Source organism: Mizuhopecten yessoensis, unplaced genomic scaffold (genome assembly GCF_002113885.1).
Source record: "Mizuhopecten yessoensis strain PY_sf001 unplaced genomic scaffold, ASM211388v2 scaffold6443, whole genome shotgun sequence".
Classification (NCBI taxonomy): domain Eukaryota; kingdom Metazoa; phylum Mollusca; class Bivalvia; order Pectinida; family Pectinidae; genus Mizuhopecten; species Mizuhopecten yessoensis.
In genome coordinates, this window is record NW_018406552.1 from 910,814 (window position 1) to 935,283 (window position 24,470).

At 34.8% G+C, this 24,470-nt stretch overlaps 1 protein-coding gene across 1 annotated transcript in view; it reads right to left on the reverse strand.

Annotated features, from left to right (window-relative positions):
* LOC110452145 (potassium channel subfamily T member 2-like) overlaps positions 1 to 20,181 on the reverse strand; it is a 56,790-nt gene extending 36,609 nt beyond the window's left edge. Inside the window, exons 1-3 of the mRNA XM_021500505.1 lie at positions 18,470 to 20,181; positions 4,672 to 4,760; positions 3,086 to 3,160 (exon numbers count right to left, since the gene is read on the reverse strand). Of these exons, the coding sequence (XP_021356180.1) occupies positions 3,086 to 3,160; positions 4,672 to 4,760; positions 18,470 to 18,667 (362 nt within the window). The 5' untranslated portion in view covers positions 18,668 to 20,181. The remainder of the gene's footprint in view (positions 1 to 3,085; positions 3,161 to 4,671; positions 4,761 to 18,469) is intronic.
* Between the last annotated feature and the right edge of the window lie 4,289 nt (positions 20,182 to 24,470).

Below are 24,470 nucleotides of genomic sequence, written 5' to 3' on the forward strand. Positions count from 1 at the left end.
TTTGAGTGATGTCATGATCTGCTATTGAAAGTGAAAAGATTATGAAATTTGAAGTCAGGACAAATGAAGGTTAAGGTTCAGAATATTAAAATATAGATATTAATAATATACTACAAAAATCAATACCAGAGTTAGTAAGGTAACAAGAATGTACAGGAATAATTGGGAAACAAATGGTTGCACATGGAATACCGTATCTATTTTGCTCATTTGTCAGTACAATTCAGACCTTGTTGTCCATGCTAAAACATTTGGTATACAACAACACTTGTAAATCATGGACCTCCATTCGCAATACAGTTACAACAGTTATATCCAAAACGTAACTAGAACACTGACAGGTCAGTAAGGGCCCCGTCTTGTGGCAATATATCCCCACTAATCATCAAGAAGCAATCTGCCCATATAGCCGAGCTTGATGTTTGACATTTGGACTTCAAAAAGAATCACAAGGAAGCAAAATATACATTTTACATGTACTATGATGTGAGTTTTGTTTCCTTCCACCTCCATATTTGCTGGACTAACAGAAATGTAAATACCATCGCATTACTCATTTGTTAGCTTTGATTTGTTTTATTTCACCTTATATACCCTCTCCATCAAGAGCCAGAGTCAAAGTCAGAGATCCACTTTGTCTTTGATCTTTGGACCCAAATGACCTTGACCATTAACCAAGTGACCCTGATCTTTGGTCAGTTGACTAATTCTTTAATTCCGACCAACTTTGCTTCATAATAACATAACAAAAAGTTCATCAGTAAGAAGATAAAATAATTGACCTTGACATTGACAACATGACCTTGCCCTTTGGTCAAATGACTCCTTGTGTAATTCTGACCAACATTGCTGCATAATGTCATAACAAAATGTTCATCAGGGAAAAGATACAAAATTTAACCTTCACCTTTGACCAAGTGACCTTGACCTTTGGTCAGTTGACTCCTTGTTTAATTCTGAGCATCATTGCTTCAAAGTGTCATACCAAAATGTTCACCAGTGAAAAGATACAAAATTTAACCTTGACCTTTGACCCAATGACCTTGACATTTGGTCAGGTTGACTCCTTGTTTAATTCTGATCAACTTTGCTTCATCATGTCATAACAAAATGTTCATCAGTGAAAAGATGCAAAATTTGACCTTGACCTTTGAATCTAATGACCTTAACCTTTGACCTCAACTTTTTACTTCAGTGTGTCTCTTTGTTTTATTCCGAACAACTTTGCTTCATAATCTCATAAAATGCTCATTAGTGAAAAACTACAAAATTTGACCTTGACCCCTGACCCGATAACCTTGACCTTTGGTCAGTTGACTCCTTGTTTAATTCTGAGCATCATTGCTTCAAAGTGTCATACCAAAATGTTCACCAGTGAAAAGATACAAAATTTAACCTTGACCTTTGACCCAATGACCTTGACATTTGGTCAGGTTGACTCCTTGTTTAATTCTGATCAACTTTGCTTCATCATGTCATAACAAAATGTTCATCAGTGAAAAGATGCAAAATTTGACCTTGACCTTTGAACCTAATGACCTTGACCATTGACCTTGACTATTTACCTCAATGTGTATTTTTGTGAACTGAACATTTTGACCAAGTTTCATGTACATCAGTCAATAAATACCAAAGTTATCAGCCAGGAACAAAATTTGTGGACGGACAGACAGACAGACAGAGTGATTACTATAGGGCAGCCGTATCCCCGATACGGGGCCCTAATTAAGGTGAGGTTACTGTATGTAAACTACAGTGGAGTTCTCTGGTGTTTTATCTGCAGTTGCACAGGGATCCTTAACGTATTCAGCATGTTGGTAGTTGCAGGTTTGACTCCCCGTCCTCACGGAGGCATCTGTTATCAGACAACACAAACACATATGTGACCATCAATGTTGCATTTTATTTTCAACTCGGATTTCCTCTACAGTGTACTCCACGGGTGAACAAACTAACACTTATACAAAGGAACCCCTGAGGGTAGGCAGTTATTCCGGAATTGTTATTATTACATTTTATTTCATTGCATCATTACATCATTATATCAGCCATATCCACATCACACAACACCAACTTACATCAATCATTATCAACAATTTCCCTTTAAAACTCGACCAACAAAGGTTGTTTAGATCACATAAACAAAGAAATAAGGGAAATACTGGAAGACAGAGTAGGTAAATATCAGAGATTTCATAATTTAGGCCACTACTGGTTAATGAAATATTAAATAAAATCATTTTAACAATTTAAAAACTTTTGCCCTTCCATTGTTCAAAAACATATTTGTCCAGTATTATTTTTACTATTTTTTACAAGAAAATGTCATAAAAATTGTTCTGTGTACAATATCTCCCCTAGGAAATTTCCAGTAAGGTGGACATCTTTCCTATTGGTCTTCTAAATTTTGGCAGCCGTTTTACTGTTATATTATATTTTAAAACATACAATAAAACAATGACGACTTCTTATAAAGGCACTCAGTGTGTGCATGTTCTCAAAGTCGCATGAATATAAAACAATATCCACTGAAGGAGTTTCAGTTACAAGACTAGCTTTGTTATAGTAAATTTTAAAAAGTGTATTAATATGTAGACCAGTGGCGGATCCAGAAACCTATCTGGGGGGTTTCCAAATTTCCAGGGTTTTTTTTAAGGTGGGGAAAAATTGAGGGAAATGGTGAAAATACATGATTTTTAAAGAAAATTCTCAGGGTGGGGGGGTGGGGGGGTCCTGAAGCCCAAAAAAAACCTCTGGATCCGCCACTGAATTTTACTTTCACAGGAAGCAGCATTTTCGCTTGGATGTCTTCACTGGACTAATTTAACATTATGGTAAAGTAGCAGTTATATGTAAAATGAATTTTACTTCAGAGAAAATCAGCATTTCTGTTAATGTCAAATTGTGCTTTACTTCAATTTCTTTCTTCTACAAATAACAGATATTAAAGAGAACATTATGTACCAAAGTACAAAATGCCATTTTGATTGTTTAAGATAAGACTGATTAGTGTCAAGACTACAGTAGAATTAAGATGTTAATCAGAGATCACACAGTTTAATGGAAGGAGAACACCAATGTTTACCCGTGAACTGGTGAGTCTATGGCTATAGAGCCCGACTGTCCAACCCGACGATGTACTTTAGAACCTCGGCGCTTCCTGAAAGTGATCATTTACTCTAAACATTTAATTTACACACCCAGACAAATAGAAACAAAACACCATGACAAGATGTATTAACTCAATCACCCCTGAAGACACATTTGAACTGTTCCAATTCAAAGGTTGGAATAGTTCATTATAAAATGTCAGAGGTGAATGAATTATAAGTGGCTTTCTACAAATATTTCATGATACAAAAGAATGATGTCAAAATCAGTGTACATTGCAAGTGTGTTAACTGAAGCACACACTGTTATTGCAGATGTTTTGTGAGAATTATCAGAAGACTTTTTCTTAAAGATACTATTTACAACGGAATTAAAATAACCCAATAAAGACAATCCAGAAATCTTCCTGGTATTTGCCTTACATCAATTATCAAGCTTTATGGATTAATTGAGATGTCCCGAAACAACTTTTGACACGTCCCGAAACGACCCAGAAGAAAGTCCCGAAACGGCTTGTTACCAAAATGACCTGCATTTCATACTTAAAAATATTAAATCACTATTAATGGTGTACAAATTCTTCCAAACATGAAGTAAATGTGCAGAGCCTAAACCTTTTATTTAGAATGAGTAGAACCTTTTAATGATTTTTTTTTATTAATGACACATGGTATATGTTTCAAGTAGCAAATATATAGTGAACAAATATTAGCTTAGACTTAAAGAGCTTTGTTCCTTTACATAAAGACCTGTCTAAGCATACATCGCACACCAGTGCCTAAAAAGAGTTTTTGCTTTCTCATTAAGGCTGTATGCTACATCATACTTTATTGTACCAAGGGCAATACATAAACTCTAACTCAAAGTCGGGAGTGGGCTTATTACTAGACAATGTAATAGCATTTGTTAACATTTCTACTGAACTTTATTTTATATGGGTGGGCTTATTACTAGACATGAGCTTATTGCCACATTTATTCGGTAATTTATCTCCGTTACGAAAGAGTTCCGCACTCAAAACCTTTTATGAATGTTTACTGTAATTGGATAAATTTTCAAATATGTTAGAGGGAAAACAAGAAAGCTTACACCGATGCTCATAAGTCTTGTGTAATTCTGAATTATAAATCAATCTAATTAGTTCTTATAATCTAATTAAATGTTTGTATAGAGGGAAACTGTAATCCAGCCACAGGTTTATTGGGAAAGGCAACATAACAGGTATGATTATAGTGTACATAAATATTTCCCATCCTTTTTCATTTGCTGATGAGCCATCATTTGATATAGGAAGAGCTCTGTTACTCATATCAAACTTAGGCATTCAAGTTTTAGAAGATAATCCTTTGCCATTCACTGTCATTAGTCATCCAAGGGTTAAATAGGAAAGGTACCAATATACCTTTAAAAAAGATATAAGATTTTCATATACTTAGCTCTTACTACATACTTCTTATCCTTTTTATTTGCTGAAGAGACAGATTTTTTTTTTATTTGTGAAACTCTGTTTAATCATATCAAATTCAGCTGTTAAAGAGAGAGAGCAGATCCTGCCCTTACCATTCATTGTCGTCTGAGTCATCCGAGTCGTACATCCATTTCAGGTCAATGCCGTCACAGACATCCTTCCTGCCTGAAGCCATGTCCTCCTGTTATAATAGACAAACAACTTCATTAATTGACATATTAAAGATTTTATTATTACCCTGTAAAAACTAAAACTGTATAAGCCATATAGGCTAATATCCCTGCCCCAATTTTTTTTTAAATCAGAGAAGGGGCAAATATTTGAATAGTAAAACATCACAGTCAACTACCTATGGTTCAAATTATGTTTACCTTTCATGAAAGTTAATTGGAGTACTTTAAGATTGAATTACTGAAATCAGATAAAGGGGCATAACTCTGACAAAAAAGGACTGTTTTAAACAACTAATCTCATTAACTGAGTGCAGAGGTATATAATTCCCGTTACTGTCCCAGGATTAAAGCCAATAACAAGAATGTTGTTTTAAGCACAGAATCCATGCTTGAGCATGAGAATGGTTTGATGAATATGGGCCTGGTTGTAGCAGAGAATATAGCTGGTCAAAACAGTACAGCAATTCCCATAGGGGAAATGGCATGTTTTCATTTGGGGTTTTTTTCAGATCAGATAATTGGATCTTAGAATATAAGAATAATTTAGCAAATTGGCCAGTGGAGTGGAAAATATTAAATTTAAGAGGTCCAAACTCGAGAGGATCCCTCCAAAATAAAGAGACTTTGCAATTAGAAGGCAGGTGCACAAGCTTTTAGATACCGGTGACTGTATTAGTGAAGTTTAAGAACAAGAGGCCCAGATGGCCTGTATCGCTCACCTGGAAATGTTAGCAAAATTGAGATGAAATAGCCAGATGTTGCTGCACGTGTATTACATTGTTAGTCAAGGGTTATATTTATATGCAATAGGACAAAATCCTATCATTCCTACAGGAAATAGAGGATTTTGAGGAACTTGCTATGTTCCCCCTATTTGGCCCCTCCCTTCTACCCCAGAAGGTCAGACCCAAAGTTTATACAAAATATAGTCCCCTTCACCAAAGGATGCTTTAAACAAAATATGGACAAATCCTGTCATTCCTACAGAAGAAGATGAAGGATTTTAAAGCTATTTTTCTATTTTCCCTATTTGGTCCAGATCCTCTGCCCCAGGGGGTTAAAACCCACAGTTTATACAAATTTGGTTCCCCTTCACCCAAGGGTGCTTCGTCCCAAATTTGGACAAAATCCTGTCATTCCTACAAAAGAAGAAGTATTTTGAGGAACTTGCTATGTTTTCCCTATTGGGCCCCTCCCTTCTGCCCCAGGAGGTCAGACCCAAAGTTTATACAAAATATAGTCCCCTTCACCAAAGGATGCTTTAGACAAAATATGGACAAAATCCTGTCATTCCTACAGAAGCAGAGGAATTTTAAAGAATTTGCAAAATTACCCCTATATGGCCCCACCCCTCAGGCCACAGGGGGGTCAGACATACCATTTATTCAAAATTGATTTCCCTTCCACATAGGATGCTACTGTTAAAATTTGGTCAAAATACCTTCATCCCAACTGAAGAAAAGGGGTATTAAAGCTATTCCTCTATATATCTTATTGGGGGGTCAGGCCAAACGTTTATAAAAATTGGTTCCCCTTCACCAAGGGTGCTTTATACCAAATTAAGACATAATCCTGTCGTTCCTACAGAAGAAGAAGAATTTTGAAGAATTTGCTTTGTTTCCCCTATTGGGCCCCACCCCTCTGCCCCCAGGGGGGCCACACTCACTGTCTATACAAATTGAGTTCCCTTAGCCAAAGGATGCTCGAGACTAATTAAGGATAAAATCCCTTAATCTCTACAGTAGANATCGTTCCTACAGAAGAAGAATTTTGAAGAATTTGCTTTGTTTCCCCTATTCGGCCCCGCTCCTCTGCCCCCAAGGGGGCCACACCCACTGTTTATACAAAATTGAGTCCCCTTGGCCCAAGAATGCTCCAGACTAAATTAGGTTAAATTCCCCTTCCCAACGTTTATACAAAATGTAGTCCCCTTGGCCTAAGGATATGCACCAGACTAATTAAGGATAAAATCCCTTAATCTCTACAATAGAAGATGGATTTTTAAGGTTTTACCTCTATTTTCATTATTTGGCCCCGTCCCTCTGCCCCCAGGGGGGCCACACTCACCGTTTATACAAAATTGAGTCTCCTTAGCCGAAGGATGCTCTATACTAATTAAGGATAAAATCCCTTAATCTCTACGGTAGAAGAACGATTTTAAAGGTTTTACCTCTATTTCCACTATTTGGCACCGCCCCTCTGCCCCCAGGGTGGCCACACCCACCATTTATACAAAATTAAGTCCCATTGGCCCAAGGATGCTCCAGACTAATTTAGGATAAAATCCTTTAATGCCTACGATTCTGACCAGGTGAGCTAAATATCCCTTAATCCCTACCGTAGAATAAGGATTTTAAAGGATAACTTCTATTTCCCCTATTTGACACCGCCCATCTGCCCCCAAGGGGACAACACCCACCGTTTCTACAAAATTAAGTCCACTTGGTCGAAGGATGCACAAGATTAAATTAGGATAAAATCCCTTAATCCCTACGGTAGAAGAAGGATTTTAAAGTTTTACCTCTATTTCCCCTATTTGGCACCGCCCCTCTGCCCCCAGGGGGGTCACACCCACCGTTTATACAAAATTCAGTCCCCTTGACGACAGACGCTGCGGTATGGCATAAGCTCTCCATGGTCCTTTTGACCAGGTGAGCTAAAAATTGGAATGGTAAAACTGTAGGATGTGCTGTCTGGACAAGTTTCCATCTACAGACCATAAACAGACTATCTGATTTCAATACAGCACCTACACCACTACCCCCTTAATTCCTTGCTAAGGTTATATACATGTAGAGCAGTACCTGAGTGTCTTCACATACACAGTACTTAGAGAGGTTATTCACCTCAAAAATACATTGTATTCAAAATACTACTTATTATCTTAAATTTTTATAGATCAATTAGTGTGTAATTTAAATAATACTTCTAATAGTTGAATTATTTAAACCCCAAATAATCTTCACCACACCTGTAAATATTTACCTGTTTCACCTGTTAGACAAGGCCTGCAAAGTTCTATCATCAATCACTCCATTCACTATATATATACTGGTATGGTAACGGTAACATTATATGTATGTACCATATGTGCACCTGTATAGGTGTTTATACTTACCTATGTGAATAAGTAAATTAAACTTGCTGACCCTATTTTTAGCCTGAGGTGGGATTCCCCTCTAGACACAACTGATCATGTACATACGAAATAAACAAACGATTGTGAATTTCTTTACAGCTTGAACATCAAAAGATTATGTAGCTAAAACGTACAACATAACTTTGTTGTCGGTGCCCGAGGTTATGTACATCAGAGCCAATCAGATTAGTTTTGTCATTGAAGTTTTAATCTATGACAATTTAATAGACTTGCACAAGTCCTTTATGACAAAAACAATTCTTATTATTTTCAGAACTAAGTAAATAAAGGATTACCTGTATTTGAAATTGAGGTGCTAACAGAATTTTTTTAATTGGAATTTCAGGAAGAGGAAGAGGATTTGCAATATAAATGGTAGTAAAAAGGTTGGCCTTTCGATCGATTTTTGTTTTTAATCACAAATTTCACTAGGAAAAATTTAGTGAAGAATTACTTAAAAACATATCTATAAAGTATATTTTTTCACAAAGAGGTGTTAATTTTAGATTTTAAAAATATTGGTACATCATCAGCTGGTTAGAACTATTTTTTAAACAATGCATATTAGCTTACAACTATCATAAGATTTAGTTGCATATATTATTAAACGCCAGCTTAAAGATGGCCGAGGTAAAATAGTCTACACCTGACTGAACAACATCTGCAAATGTTTTATATAACATGACGCCATGGGAAATAAAAGATGCCAAGGGGCCTAATAATAAGTCTCTCGGTATTTTAATTTAACTAAAAATACATGAAGTTTGTCACATTGTATTTCAAAACATCAAAACATTAAACAAACAGACAAAATGAGCCAAAATTTATTAACAAGTCTTTATATATGCTCTAATGGATAGGGCCCCATCTGCCCATAAAGAGGCTGTGCTTCATATTTATACACTATTTTAAATCCCCTGTAGCCAAGGATCCTTTAAACCAACTTAGTTTATCTGGTCATTTGTTATAAAGGATTATTCTTAAGAATACTTAAATTAACATCTAATCCTCTGTTGGACCCCGCTCCTCTATCTGATAGGTGAGGGTCACCATGCATGATACTTGCCAATTTGTTTTAAATTAAAAACATTAATAAAATGTGTCTTTATATATATATATCCCCTAGGGACAAAATGACACTTTAAATTGGCATATTTTAAGCTGTTCTTTCGTATGAAATCATCAGATCTTAGAAAATAGGAATAGTTTAGCAAATGTTAAGGTTCAAACTCATGGGTCTCCATCCAAAATAGGAGAGTTGGCAAATATGGGACATATCCTTTATCTACACAACATTGTTGTATTGTTGGACCAGGTGAGCTAATAACATCATAAAAGATTTGTGAATTTACTAGTCATAGAACTATTGCCCAATGTAAACCACATAGAAAAGGAAAATGATTAAAATGATTTGTATATTTTACATCTGTACCTATAAAGGTACCAGCTATAGAAACATTTCTAATGTAAAGCCCGGTGTTCAACAGCTGGAAACACTGAGACTTGGTTAGTTTCGTTTGTACACTATCTTACAGCTGGGTAATTAAGTGATTATGACTACATCAATTAAAGCTGAAAACAACATCTACTTAGATTTAGAAGGTCATGAATCATAGATTATATAACTTTATAAAAATAAGAACATTGATGTAAACAAAATCTATCTACATCATTGATGTAACATAAAACCTGTCTACACTGGACACTAACGATGTCAATTAAAACCTGTCTACACTGGACACTACTGACTTAAGGATCACTGTCGCAGTGCACTCTGGTTTTTATCTAGATAGAGTAACCTTAATTTAACATTGGGTTCCGTTTGCATCTAACTGTAGCACAGTTGGGCCAGGTCACTTCCATTGACCAGGAAGCTCTATCGTTAGAGCGATGGTGTAACAGTTAAAAGGTCAGGATTGTAATCAAGGTCTAGCCCTACAGTACATCATCATGTATGTGTCTAGCCCTACAGTACATCATCATGTATGTGTCTAGCCCTACAGTACATCATCATGTATGTGTCTAGCCCCACAGTACATCATCATGTATGTGTCTAGCCCCACAGTACATCATCATGTATGTGTCTAGCCCCACAGTACATCATCATGTATGTGTCTAGCCCCACAGTACATCATCATGTATGTGTCTAGCCCCACAGTACATCATCATGTATGTGTCTAGCCCCACAGTACATCATCATGTATGTGTCTAGCCCCACAGTACATCATCATGTATGTGTCTAGCCCCACAGTACATCATCATGTATGTGTCTAGCCCCACAGTACATCATCATGTATGTGTCTAGCCCCACAGTACATCATCATGTATGTGTCTAGCCCCACAGTACATTATCATGTATGTGTCTAGTCCCACAGTACATCATCATGTATGTGTCTAACCCCACAGTACATCATCATATATGTGTCTAGCCCCACAGTACATCATCATGTATGTGATTTTTATACCCAGAACACTGTTGTTGATTATCTCTTAATGTGATTTTTATCATTTCTTATAAAAGTCCTTCAAGGTATGATTTTTTTCCAGAAATGATTTATTAAAGCTATAGTCATTCGGGTTTCAAAAACAGTTTCAAATACTTATAGTTACAGTTTTTGGCAGTGGTACAGGGATCCTTAAAGTGAAACTTGTCTTCAATAGACAACAGTGGTATAAAATGAAATATGTCTGCATTAGATATCAATGATGTTAATTAAGTAAAACCTGCCTTTAGAAGTCAAAACTTTCACATCAGTGGTTTATACATTTCACTGAAGGAGCTTTGACAATTTTTTTAGTCTTTTAACAGAAATACAAGTATATTTTTAACAATTGTTTATTTGATATTTACTAATATTCAAAAGACCATTTTTCACTCAGGTCTGTGTGCAATTAAGGACTAATCCCACCCTCGTAATGCACATGTTTTTCTTGTCGTATTTTCGTGTCGTCATTTCCGCATTGCGTATCAGGCATTCTTTTAACGTAATGTAAATTATAGTAAGACCGGTTAAACAATAGTACACGTGCGTGACGATGATATGTCAACACCCGATATCGAGACTTAACTTGGAAATGTGTAATCACACGTACTTCAGAAATAAAGCTTATGATACAAAGACATTAATTAACTCATGAGAAGAAGAAGACACTGACCTAAGATCAGACGACTTCAAGAAGGTCGTATATGAGGCGCATGGAATGCAGACTGGTGTGTTTTGATTACCGACCTCACCTGTACCTATCACGTGCTAACAGTAGTTCACAAGCTCTTGGTCGCCACAACATTTGTTGTCCAGTTACGCTCTGTCAGATAAATCATTTCACAAATGCAATTACAATAACTCTGTGAAAATAGTGGTTTGTTAATAACAAGATCCCTTCCAATTGCAAGTGCATGTGCGTGCACGTGATAACGGCATATCATGCGATAGCCTATGGTTACCTGTGTACCTGACATGTAAATACATCATGCGTAGGCGGGCTATGGAATGATGTCCAAAGTGTACATGATTGAGAGTAATTTTGTTCCATAAAATAACAGTAAATTGACAATTAAATATAGTAATTTAATTTATTTCCATCGTTTTTGGTATAGTAAAGAAAATAAGTGTCATTGTAAAAATTCTTTCAATTTTTCACTCTTTTTGTATGAAACTTTGTGCCCTGTTTGCTTTTAGCTTGTATTTAGTAACTTTTAGCAATACAATTTCAATAAAAAACGCTTTTTGTTGTAGATATTTTAAGATAAATAAACTATTTGTAGGGTTGATTAGCAATGTTTCCTTTCATTATTTTTTTTTGTTTTAATAGTTTTCAACAATGCAACACGGTCCAAAAATATGAAAGTGTTGAATTTGACAAAAATTCAATTTTTCAGTATTTTTTACAAAAAAATCCCCAGTTTATCGGAATGCTTAGATTTTCATAAAATCACCTCTACATATGGTGACATAACCATTATGTGAAACTTTCATTGAATTCTGCTGGCTAATTGCGAAAGGGTGGAGCGTCCTTAAACACAAATTGTTAACTCACAACCAAATCTACTGTCCATGGGCCATCAGACCCATTGTTGTTTCTTCCTATATACAGGAATACGGACAGTACAGTATTTACATTATATACAACATATTTTAGGACTTTTTAATGTCTTATCCTAGCTATTTAGCAGTAGGTTCTTGAAATAAATAAACTGATCTCAAGAACAAAATATTCAAAATATTTTCAAAATAGGTAAGATAAATATCTAACTACTGATCACTGTGAGTATATCTTCAAGTATATAAATGTGTGTCACATACAATGGTGAAGTCCTGTAATTAAGGAATGATTCCTTGTAACAACAACACAGACTTTACCTTCAAGTCTAACTGATTATGTAACATAGCCATGAATACACAGGTAATTCAAGTCTGATTCATGGCCTAACACTTCACATTGAAATTTAAAGGTCATTCACACGTTAGTTTCAAGTGTGATCACACAATTCTGAAAGCCTTAAATTCTTATAACATTTCATTTTGTCATGAATTAAAAGTGATTTAAAGATACCTGTCCAACTACAGGCAAAACACAAGAGAACTCCACTGTGTTTTTTGTATGTAGAGTTACCTCCCCTTCACCATTCAAAGTACGACTGACTGTAACCTTTAATTTTGTCACGTGATAAAACAAGAGGCCCAATAGGCCTGTATTGCTCACCTGGTATTAATCTCACACTTGTAACTTTAAAAGAGATCTAAAATAAAGCTACAGGCAAAATATCAGTATCCATGACTTTAAGACATTCAAAAGAACCTGTTAAAAGATTTAAAAACATTTGACCCCTGTTATCTTGAAATAGAATATTACAATGAGGTCATTACGCTGAACAAACTTTATAGCCCTTCATCTCCAAAGGCAACTTGTCAAATATCACCACTGTACAACCTTTTGTTTATCAAGATTAGGTCATTTAAAGGTTAATATATATTTGACCAAATGTGACCTTGAAAGTGGGTCAATGTCATTATAATAGAAAACCTTGGCAGCCCTTCATCCAAGCATGCTACTGGCCAAATATCAACAATCTGGGCCTCGTGGTTATTCAGAAGAAGTTGTTCCAAGATTTCAAACATATATGACCTATGTGACTTGACTAGCAGTCAAGATCATTTTTGTGAACAAACTAGGTAGCCCTTCATCCTAGTATGCTACTGGCCAAACATCAACATTTTGGGCCTCATGATTATTCAGAAGAAGTTGTTTCAAGATTTCAAACATATTTGACCCCTGTGACCTTGAATATGATTCAAAGTTATTCATTTTTACAAACTTGGCAGCCCTTCATCCTAGCATAATACTGGCCAGATATCATTATCCTCGACCTTATGGTTATTCAGAAAGTCATTTAAAGATTTTAGACATATTTGACCTCTGTTACCTTGTATATATGTCAAGGTCATAAATTTGAAACAAGAGGCCCAGAGGGCCTGTATTGCTCACCTGAATATGTTTAAAATAATTGGTATGAAGTAAAGATATAGCACTCCATGGTAGGTGCTGTAAGTACATATGAAATTTCAGAAAGATTCATCCAGTATTTAAGATCGAGCGAGAGAACAAACTTCAAACAGAGCCCCACCCCTATGCCCCAATGGGTGTCATACCCACCGTTTATACAAAACTGAGTCCCCTTGGCCCAAGGATGCTCCAGACTAAATTAGGATAAAATCCCTTAAATCCCTACGGTAGAAGAAGGATTTTGAAGGTTTTTACCTCTATTTCCCCTATTGGGCCCCGCCCCTCTGCCCCCAGGGGGGCCACACCCACCATTTATACAAAATTGAGTCCCCTTGGCCTAGGGATGCTCCAGACCAAATTTAGTCAAAATCTACTTGGCCGTTCAGGACTAGTAGCGTTTTAAAAGAAAAGTTGACGGACGACGAACGACGGACGCTGCGGTATGGCATAAGCTCACCATGTTCTTTCGGACCAGGTGAGTTAAAAACTTGGTAGCCCTTTATGCAAGCATGTTTCTGGCCAAATATCATCACTTTGGACCTTTTGGTTATTCAGAAGAAGTTGTTTAAAGGTTGTTTGAGACAATTGACCCTTGTGACCTTGAATATGAGTGAAGGTCATTCATTTGAACAAACTTGGTAGCCCATCATTCTAAAATGCTTCTGACCAAATATCATCATCCTGGTCCTTTTTATTATTCAAAAGAAGTTGTTGAAAGTTTTTTTCTACATATTTGACCTATGTGACCTTTAATATGGGTAAAGGTCTTTCATTTTAACAAACTTGGTAGTCCTTCATCCCAGCATGCTACTGGACAAATATCTTCATCCTAGGCCTTTTGGTTACTTAGAAGAAGTTGTTTAAAGGTTTTAAGCATATTTAACCCCTGTGACCTTGAATATAAGACAAGGTCATTTATTTGAACAAACTTTGTAGCCCTTCCTGCCAGCATGTTTCTGGCCATATATCACCACCTTGGTCCTTTTGGTTATTCAGAAGTTGTTTAAAGGCTTTTTGTTATAACTCCTCATAACAGAGTTGAATACATGAATCCTTTATATGTGCACTGAATATTATCTTGTAATAATGTTGTTGTTTCAGCAGTATAATAAAAGAAACATGGCAGAGTCTTACCAGGCAATTCATAGTCCAAATTGGTAATTATTTCTCTATTTATCAAGCTGTATACATTTCCCAGGATATAGGTCAGTGACATACTTCTTGTACTCTGCTCTCCATCAGCCAAAACATACTTGCATAACAAATCTGGTTAATCCAGGTGAAATAGTACAGAAGATATGCCCTGGACAGGATAAGGTCAAAGGTCAAACCATAGGTCACCGTGACTTACTTTTTGTACTTGCATACTACATCGGGTTACCAGGGGTGGGGGATGGTAGACAAACTTTTCAGACAGAGAGAAGGACAGACAGAGTTCAACCCTATAGCCCTCTCTCACAATTAGGAAATACTCAAGTATTTCACAAGTTTAAGTGTGCACAACATTGTTGATGTCATTAAAGGAATGTTTATCCTGTGAAAATAAATAAATCAACAATATCTTTTTAATTTATTTTACTATTTTGTACAGAAGATAAGAGTAAGATAGCCCAAAAACCAGGTTCAAAGCATCACATTTAAAATTGAAAGTTATGAGAAGTTGAAAATTGGAAAAGCTTACTTTAAAGTGAAACATGAAGTCCGCTCTGGCAAGACCAATTAGGGAATAATAAATACAAGATGTTGATGTCAAGTTTTTATATAATTTTTTATATATTTACATTTATCATTATAAAATTACCCTTGGACTCCATAATGAAGGATTTCCATTATATACTGTATAACATGAAATGTTCGTTGTGTATAAACATTCGTGTTTTTTTGTGGTTGCTATTGAAGCAAGAATATAAATACAACAAATTTGAATGATAAACCATGAAAGTTTGTACCATGACAAGATCTAAATGGCTTCAAGCCACGATGGAAAGTATCCACGACCATTTCGTGTTACAGTATGTATTATCATTTGGGTGCATTCAGCAAGTATCCCATGTTTGTTTAGGTGTACAGATTACAGGTAGATTATCTCTAAAATGTAGTTTTTATTGAGACTTTGTTATATAGGGTCCCAGTCAGCCATGCAAGGGTTTTGTTTGGTACTGTAATATCTTGTTACAGAATAATTATAGGATATACTATTCTTTCTGTTCCACCTTAATAGGGTATTCCTGTATTGTTGAAGGTCAATAATTGTCTGTAACTCTATACACAGCCGAGGTAGCTATATGATGTATTCTCAAAGACCTGTCAATTGTTATGATTTGGCAAGCTGAAGAAAAAATTGCATTACAATTCAACCTGTGCAACCAGACATTGTACATCTTGTTCGTTTTTCTGAATGTGATGGACAAATTCTGTCATCACCTACCAGCATTTTATTTCACCGACACTAACAAATACTTTATGCTAAGATTTTTAACAAGAAAAAGTATTGTAATGTCTACACTTATGTGATGAAGAGTTTTGTCAGCACAAACAAATACTTTATGCTAAGATTCTCAATAAGAAGTATTATAGTGCATTCATTTCATTGTGATAAATGTTAAGCTAGCACTCTTATTAACTTATTCACCCCTGAAATTTCATAATGAACTATTCCAACCTTTGTATTGGAAGAGTTCAAATGTGTCTTTAGGGGTGAATGAGTTAAATGTCTGGTTGACTTAATACCTAGATAATTTTTGTACAATATTTAGAAGAAAAAAATGAATTTCTAACTCAATCTTTAAACATAGGCAAAAGATTCAAAGCAGTCACCTTTAAACAAGAATCATGAAAACTCTTTGATATTTTGAAATATTTGCAACTGTTTTAATTGTTAGCCGACAAAAGCACCCTACATTATTCAGAATATGTGTCAACAGTAAAAGCATTGTGAACATTCAAGCGGCTATTTCTGAATTCAATTACCTGTTGTAAAACAGTGAAAACACTGAATTTCGATATAGAGAAGATGACGTTTATAACTTTTTGTCAAACTAACAATGCTTTGAATAGATCAATGTCCTAACAAAGCTTTTAGTCCAAGTACAGTATGTATTAAGCTTACACACACATACATACATACATGTATTGAAGTCCAAATACGGTACTAATTGACATTGTAGTGCTAAACTCTAACACACAAACATGTACCCATGTATTTAAAGTCCATGTATGGTACAACATGTAGGACCTTTGTGAATGTAGCTAAGTACTTTGAACCCAAATGCAGTTCAATGTTACGATTTAATATTGTATTAAGTATGAGATCAGATCCTGTAGTTAAGCTCCTTGTTCAGTAACATTTATACATAGGGTGGTATCATTGTTTTAATGGAGTAAATTAATATATCTGAAAGTTGAGCATTATTCTATAAATAACGTATGTGTATAATGTAGAAACTTATGACAGATTTATAATTATCACTTTGTCGTTTTCTTACCACATTAAAATGTTTTTCCTTTCCTGATACGTATCCAGATAAGAGTGCTAATATCACATGCTTATCAAGTCTATGAAACAAGACATTAAGTAAGAGCATTATACAACAATATAAATTGCATTAATTTTATTACACACAGAGCATACATTATTGTCAGTTTTAATATGCCTGTCTCGTGATTTTCGAACTGGCATTAAGATTATTTATAAGTGAATATTTTGTCAATCAATAAAAACAGATTACCGCTGCCCAGTTACATATAATTTTTAAACAAAAAAAAGGTTTACCTTTTTCTTCGCCTCCATAATCAGATAAAAATGGGTAAGGTCAGGCTAACATATTTTTTTAGCGATAACTTTAATCTGAGGAAAGTTTCAACATCAGTTGACTCCATTTAAGAAATCCAAACCCATTAATCCATTGCTGTTGGTATGAGTACTATGATAATTCAGTAAACGGTTCGTAAAGTCAATATCACTCAAAAAGAGGCACCTCCCACTAATGCCAATAGGATAATATGACCTCAATTTTTAGTACTATCTGAGGTCATAATCAAAATTTCGGATTCAATTACATGAAGTATTCTACGTATCAGTGATCCAAGATTGACACGTTTTGACACTGGAGTAAATAGTATGCATGTGTTATTACATGTATTTAAAATGTTTATATATTGTTATGAGTCGACACCCATACTCATTAGTTCTCCCAATTCACACTTCCGAATAAGATCTACATCCCATCCATGTACGTCAAACTCTTGCATTACATATACATATAGATTATATTTAGAATGCATGAGCCCTGCCACAGACTATCACAGGTCTTATGTTAAGATGTTGGCCATCACAAAGATTATATATACACATTCAGCGTGATTGTACATGGCTATATATTGTTATTGAAGAGTTTCCACAACCGTTGTATTATAGTCCAATGCATTCTTTTACGAATTATATGACACTACAGGTCCTCTTGTGAAATATGAAACAGACGTTCTTGTCTAGACAAAACATGAAGCATTTCTTTAAATCCTTATACTGTACGTGTCATTCTGTCTAGTATAGCAGTAGGTTAATTCTTATGCATTATTTTTATTTTGGTAGGTCAAAGTTCACACTCTGTCAGTATTAACAATTGAGCATTGTATTGGAGCTGCTACATACACAATTAAATTGTCTTCCTTTTAAACAAGGTAAAGGACACCAAAGATATATAATTATCGCTTTGTCATTTTCCTACCCCATTAAAGATTTTTTCATTCCTGGTACTGTACGTGACAAAAAAAACAAAAATAAGAGTGCACTACTTATCACATTATTATCAGGTCTATACAAGACATTAAAGTAACAGCATCATACAACAATATAACTTACATTAATGCTCTTTATACCCAGAAATTGTTGGAAAAATAATCAACTCAGACCCCAAACGACCTTCGCTAAAAAAAAAATCAACATTATCTCACTCTCGTTATATATTCCACCATAATAAATAAACACATCAAATAAATTGATTATTTCTTCATTTAAAGAAAAGCAGCAAAGATTTCTAACGATTTACATCTATCATTATTGTGTAAACTCACCTTCTTGTCCCCCATCAGAAGACAGGCCCCTAGAATTTTGGTGTTTAGGACCATGGTCCTCATGTTCTGTGTGACATTGGACATGTAATCATCATCAGTGCCCAGTCCTGGTAGACTATCATTGTAGCTACCATTATTATTGTTTATGAGTCCGCCAGAGGCTGACCGCTTCAGCTTATTTCCCATCAAGGGAAACATGATTGAAAATTATATCAAATGTTATTTCTCATATATGCGTAATAGCACAAACCTTGAAACACAAATGTAAATTCACTTATTGAAGATTTATCACATATGAAACATTTAATGGTATTTGTCACATGAGATAAACAGTCAAAATTTGAAATACAAACTTAAATCCAAGTCTTCATTAATTCTGTTCAGTTTCTTCAATTTTTCCCAAGTAAAAGCTTAAAATGCTGTTCAAAACAGTGAAGGCAAGTGATCTCCACTACATAAATTAAAATTTGACAACTTTCCGACAGCATTTCTTCAAATCATGAGGACATGAGCACACAAGGAAGTAATTCAAAGCTGTCTCTTGATTTCAGGCCGAGTTTTCATCACTTAGAGTGTGAAACAGTCACTTGATTCTACAAAGATGAAGTCCCAGTGAAATTATCACCTTGAATCATTCCCTACTCAGACAAAACGTGACGACAGCAGACACACTTGGGATTAAATCCACAATGAAATAATTACTTCAATTAAGGTTTCCAGACTTAATAAATGTGTGTTATAATCACAGCACGACACATGTACATAGTGACAGATTTCATATACACAAGGTAAATAGCTATTTTGCTCCTCGCATTAAAAATAAAATCCTACATGTTCAACTATGACATTTAAAACTAACCAACCATATTAATTGCAGTGACTGAGTTTTTGAATAGGTGAAATTCTATTAAAGAGCATACAATGAAGAATATTTCAATGTCATCTTCCTCTAACGACAAAATTAAATAATAAATAAAAAAAATCTCTTCTTCCTTTCAACGTTAGGCAACACATCAAAATGGTATCCTGAATATCTATAGTAATCCCTAAAAACTTTACAACAGGAGCGAGTGCGGGTTGTATTTCCGTATATCATATGCCAAGACAACAATATATCAACCCTGGTACAGCAGTCACATGTTGATCATGAAAACATCTCCAAATCGGCTGCACAAAATTATGTAACAGGTATACGTAAATCAGAAAGCTCAGGTTTTACCAGTCCATGTCTACAGACTTACAAACGCTCTGATAAAATCCTCATTACAGAATGCAGTGAAAGCTAGGTTTAAAACTCCTTTTTAAATCAAATTCTAAAATAAACGTTTTACAAGTTCAGAAATGTGAATGCATGTACATGTCACTTTTTGCGAAACACATTTTACAGGCAGCCTTCTCACAATATTGTCAAACTATGTAAAGCACCTGTGTCCAGCAAACACACCATCACCACAAGGTGACGACTAAGCAGTAAGCCAACGCAGATATCGTCAACCCATTGGTATACATTTCCTACAGTGGAAATCTAAAATAAATCCCTAGTCCACAACTATATATGCACACACACAATGACCGTGAATCACCCACATAAATCTCATCAGAAGCGCAATAATGTAAAATCCAGTCGGCCGAATCTTCGAAGAAAAATTGCATATATATTAAAATTGTTTTATCATTTGTGGGTGTTTCCGCAATTTGATGGTTTAGCTTTCCTTTTGTACGCCTGACAGTTTCTTTTTCATCATGTAACTGTCAGTCAAATCACTCGAGCTTTACTATACACCCTGAAGGTTGTGTTTGTTAAATTTTGTCAATCAACCGTACATATTCAGCAATTAAACTTAGATTCCATCCTGTTCATGAATGTTTTTTTGAGATCTCACAATTGATTTTCCAGTACTTACACCTGTGAGTATACTAAGTAAGTGCTGTGTTGAGTTCTCAACATGATGATGATTGCTTTATCAAAAGAAAGTACCCCATTAAGTCGTTCAGTACTTGTTCCGCAATAAGGGAAAACAAAATATACACAATATTTACAAACAATTTGTCAAACTCGACAAATTTCTTGATAAAGAGGAAATGGAACCTCTTACAATTTAGGTAGTGTGAATGACCGTTGGCGTTACCATAGATTTTAATGAACACAGAAAAGATGTTTTCAGAATGTAACAGGATATACTACTTACTACAAACAGGACAAAAGTTTAATGTAAATAACCTTTTGCCATGAATTTTAATCGGACAAATTTATCATTTATCAGTAATAGGGAAGGAAACACTTTAGCACCTTGTGTACGTATCAACAGAATAATACAGTCACTTCTAGTAGGCACGTCAGTGATACAGATGTATCTGTCAAGAAGTAATTAAAATTGTAGCTACAGGCTAACTAAATATTCCTCTCCCACTACAGTTCTTAAGAAAAACTGTTCATCCATTTTCAGAAAGAGAAAAATTGTTATCAAAGTAATGAAATCAAAATGAATCACAATTTCACAACTACCTTGCTTTTTCATCATGTGAACAAGTTTCATAAATATCTTTCAAGAAGGGAAGTAGCGGTATTTTAGACAAAATTTATTAACGGACGATCAGGAAAAGGGAAATAACTCCTATGGAAATAGTGGAAATTCAAATAAAACTATGCTGGGTAATGAAGATGAGGACAAAGTTTCATAAATATCAGTCGAAAAATAAGTACATTTAGAAGTGAATATGGTAAAATCTTATATAAGGATATTTGGAAAAGAGAACTAACTCCTAAGAAAATCTTTGTAACAAAAAGTCCATTAAAAGCAGGTAACTTCCTGTAAAACCAGTTATGTTTATCAAAGTTCATAAAAAATAGTCAAAAGTGAAGCTGCATTGTTCGATAAACTTTCATAGATCTATAAACATGCACACAGACGGACACCTTGATTCCAGTATGAACACTAAAACACCCTACCCCTTTAACATCATTGTTAGGATATAATAAAAAAAAATAACATTTCAGAACAACCTGATTCTTTTTCTCAGTAGTACAATATACTACAAATACTACTTACATACACACAGAATCATGACCGCAATTTACACTATTTTACATGAGAAAATTTAGAAATCATCTCATCGTGACAAGTCCATCAAAACTCAATAACATCTATACACTGTACCTTGATATCTTATTTCAAGTTTTTAAATTACAATTCAATCTCCTAGACGTCACTTTATGCAGGCATGCATGAAAAATCTACGCAAGGCGTAAGATTTCCACTTGATGGATCCGTATGATATAAAAGATAGGGTGTAAAGAACATAATGGTATGGGCATTTAAATTCTGTAACTATCATTAACCTTTGGTCTCATACTTTGGTAGATTTTAAAAGATCATTATCAATATACTACTATTATTGACTTTTTCATTAAAAGTTAATAAAAAATCATTTATACCAATTTTGAAACAGCAAAAATATCTTCTCTTTGCCAGCTATGAACATTTTGTGTTGGCAAAACTATTTCCCCTACCTAATTCAGGACTTTGTTTTTCTTAAATTCTTTACCTAATGACATGTTCCTTACCATTATGAAATCCTAAACTTTAAATTAAATTTACCTTTATGCCACAGGTAACCAATACCCCCCACCCCCAAATAATGAGCTGAAAAAAGTATGAGGCACACCTGCATCTGTTAGATGTTGCATCATATAATGTTTCATGAACCTGCTTAAGACTTTAAGAAAGTATAGCCCAAAAACAAATGTTGTTCCTAATTACTGTTGGACAAAGTTGAAAATATAGGTCACTGTGACCTTGTTTTCGTCCTTGACACATCTGCACTGCCACCCATAGATAAAACATGAACGTTAAGTTTTGTTAAACTGCATTGACAAATTAACAAACTAGGGCTGGGAAACAAATCCTGTTTGATTATGGCATAGTAGAAAAGAAAATATAGGTCACTGTGATCTAGATTTATTGTGTGAAATACATTCCCCTCTGGATCCTTCATGAAAGTACACAGGATTTATGGCCCAGATTAGTTTCTCACAGACATGGACAGATGGACATAAGAATGCATGGACGCATGGACGCATGGACCGATGGACATAAGAAAGCATGGATGCATGGACGCATGGACGCATGGATGCATGGACGCATGGACGCATGGACGCATGGACAGATGGACATAAGAAAGCATGGACGCATGGACATAAGAACGCATGGACGCATGGACAAATGGACATAAAAACGCATGGACGCATGGACAGATGGACATAAGAACGCATGGACGCATGGACGCATGGACGATGGACATAAGAACGCATGGACGCATGGACGATGGACATAAGAACGCATGGACGCATACATGTATAATCAAGTTTAATCCTATATATCCCAAACTTTTTTTCAAGCAGAGTATGAAAAATTTCGTTCAGAACAGACTATAATAAAATTGTTGATCCGTCAATTTAGTCAAAGTCCAGTTCATATAGGAAAGAATTATTCCTCCTACCATCACAATATTACCACCCCCTGTGGATACAGTACATTTATTTCATTCGCTACTTTAGTCTGCTAACATCATTACACTGGTATCTTGTTCAATTTTTGTTTCATTGCTATTAATTATTGTAATATTTAAACATTAATTCAGATTTTTTTATTACAAAATAACAGTCAGTGTTTGCATCAGACTTTTTAAAGTTTGGTCCAGTTTTCTCTATCACTTTTCACATTATCTCTCTTCTTTACTTTTACTCTTTCCCTCTCTCCTATTTCTGTTTTATTCCCAGGGGTGTCAAATAGAGAAATTCTACCTGAAGGGTTTTCAGATTGGACAAAACCTCATTGAGGCTTGGACAAAAAATAAGGAAAATAATCCAATCTTTCTAACTAATAATGACTACTATTATTATATCAGTTTTTAATTTCATCACCTTGACAGTTTCCTCATTACAGCTTTGGGATTGTCCCCTTATTAATGAGGTCAATTGGGCTGTAAGATAGAAATATCTCACACACCTCAATTTCTCTATTGACATTGACATTTTTATCATACACAGAGAAGTGTGAGGAATACGTTTCTTAATTCTTTCCTTTCTTTCCACTTTGTTGCATCTTTTTTTTTTCTCTTTTTTTTCTTGTCTATACATTTTGTAGATCTCATTTCCTTCGTTTAATCTCTTCCGTCACTAACATTTTTTTTCTCTTTTTTCTAATCCAATTTCTTTCCATCACTTCCATTTTTTTCTGTCTTTTTCAACCCAATTTCTTTTCCTTACTACCAATTTCTATCTTTTCCAACCCAGTTTCTATATAAGTTTCCATCACTACCAGGTTTTTTTATGTCTTTCTTACCTAAATTCTTTCAATGTCAGTTTTGTTATTATCTAAATCATTTTTTTATTAGCAAAGTGTACGATTTGAAGTGTTTGAAAACATTGCACTAACTTGTTGCAATGCAGGTTTTAAAATTATACTTTCAATATTGCAATATCCATTTATAGTTTTATCATCCTAATACCAAACTAGATATTTACAGATATACAGTCACCTTAAAAAATATTACTCTTCTGTCTAGATCTTGAACAGTATAGTATACAAATGTTCAAAATATATATTTGTCATTTGCTTTTGAAATTTGACAGGCATCAGTATTTAAAACAGCCAATTAATGAACATAAGTGGTACCTGTAATAGACCAGTACTTACCTAAAGGATCTGAGCTTGAAACGTAGGATTAATTCAATACAATTATTTTTTATGCTGAAGAAAGAGTAGCAGAAATGGTCCTTATTCTCATGATGCATACAACAGTCGCAATCTGAAACAAGAATTGAATGAAAGAAAACATGTTGAAATATATATAAAATACCGTTAATTTGATGAGAAAATAAGACCAAGTTCCAATCAACAGCTTGTTGAGGGTGCTCCCAAAACCGTTTTATTTTTCCATAATGCATATATATATATTTATATATGTGCTTCGATATTCTTACATGTCAGAGATATAT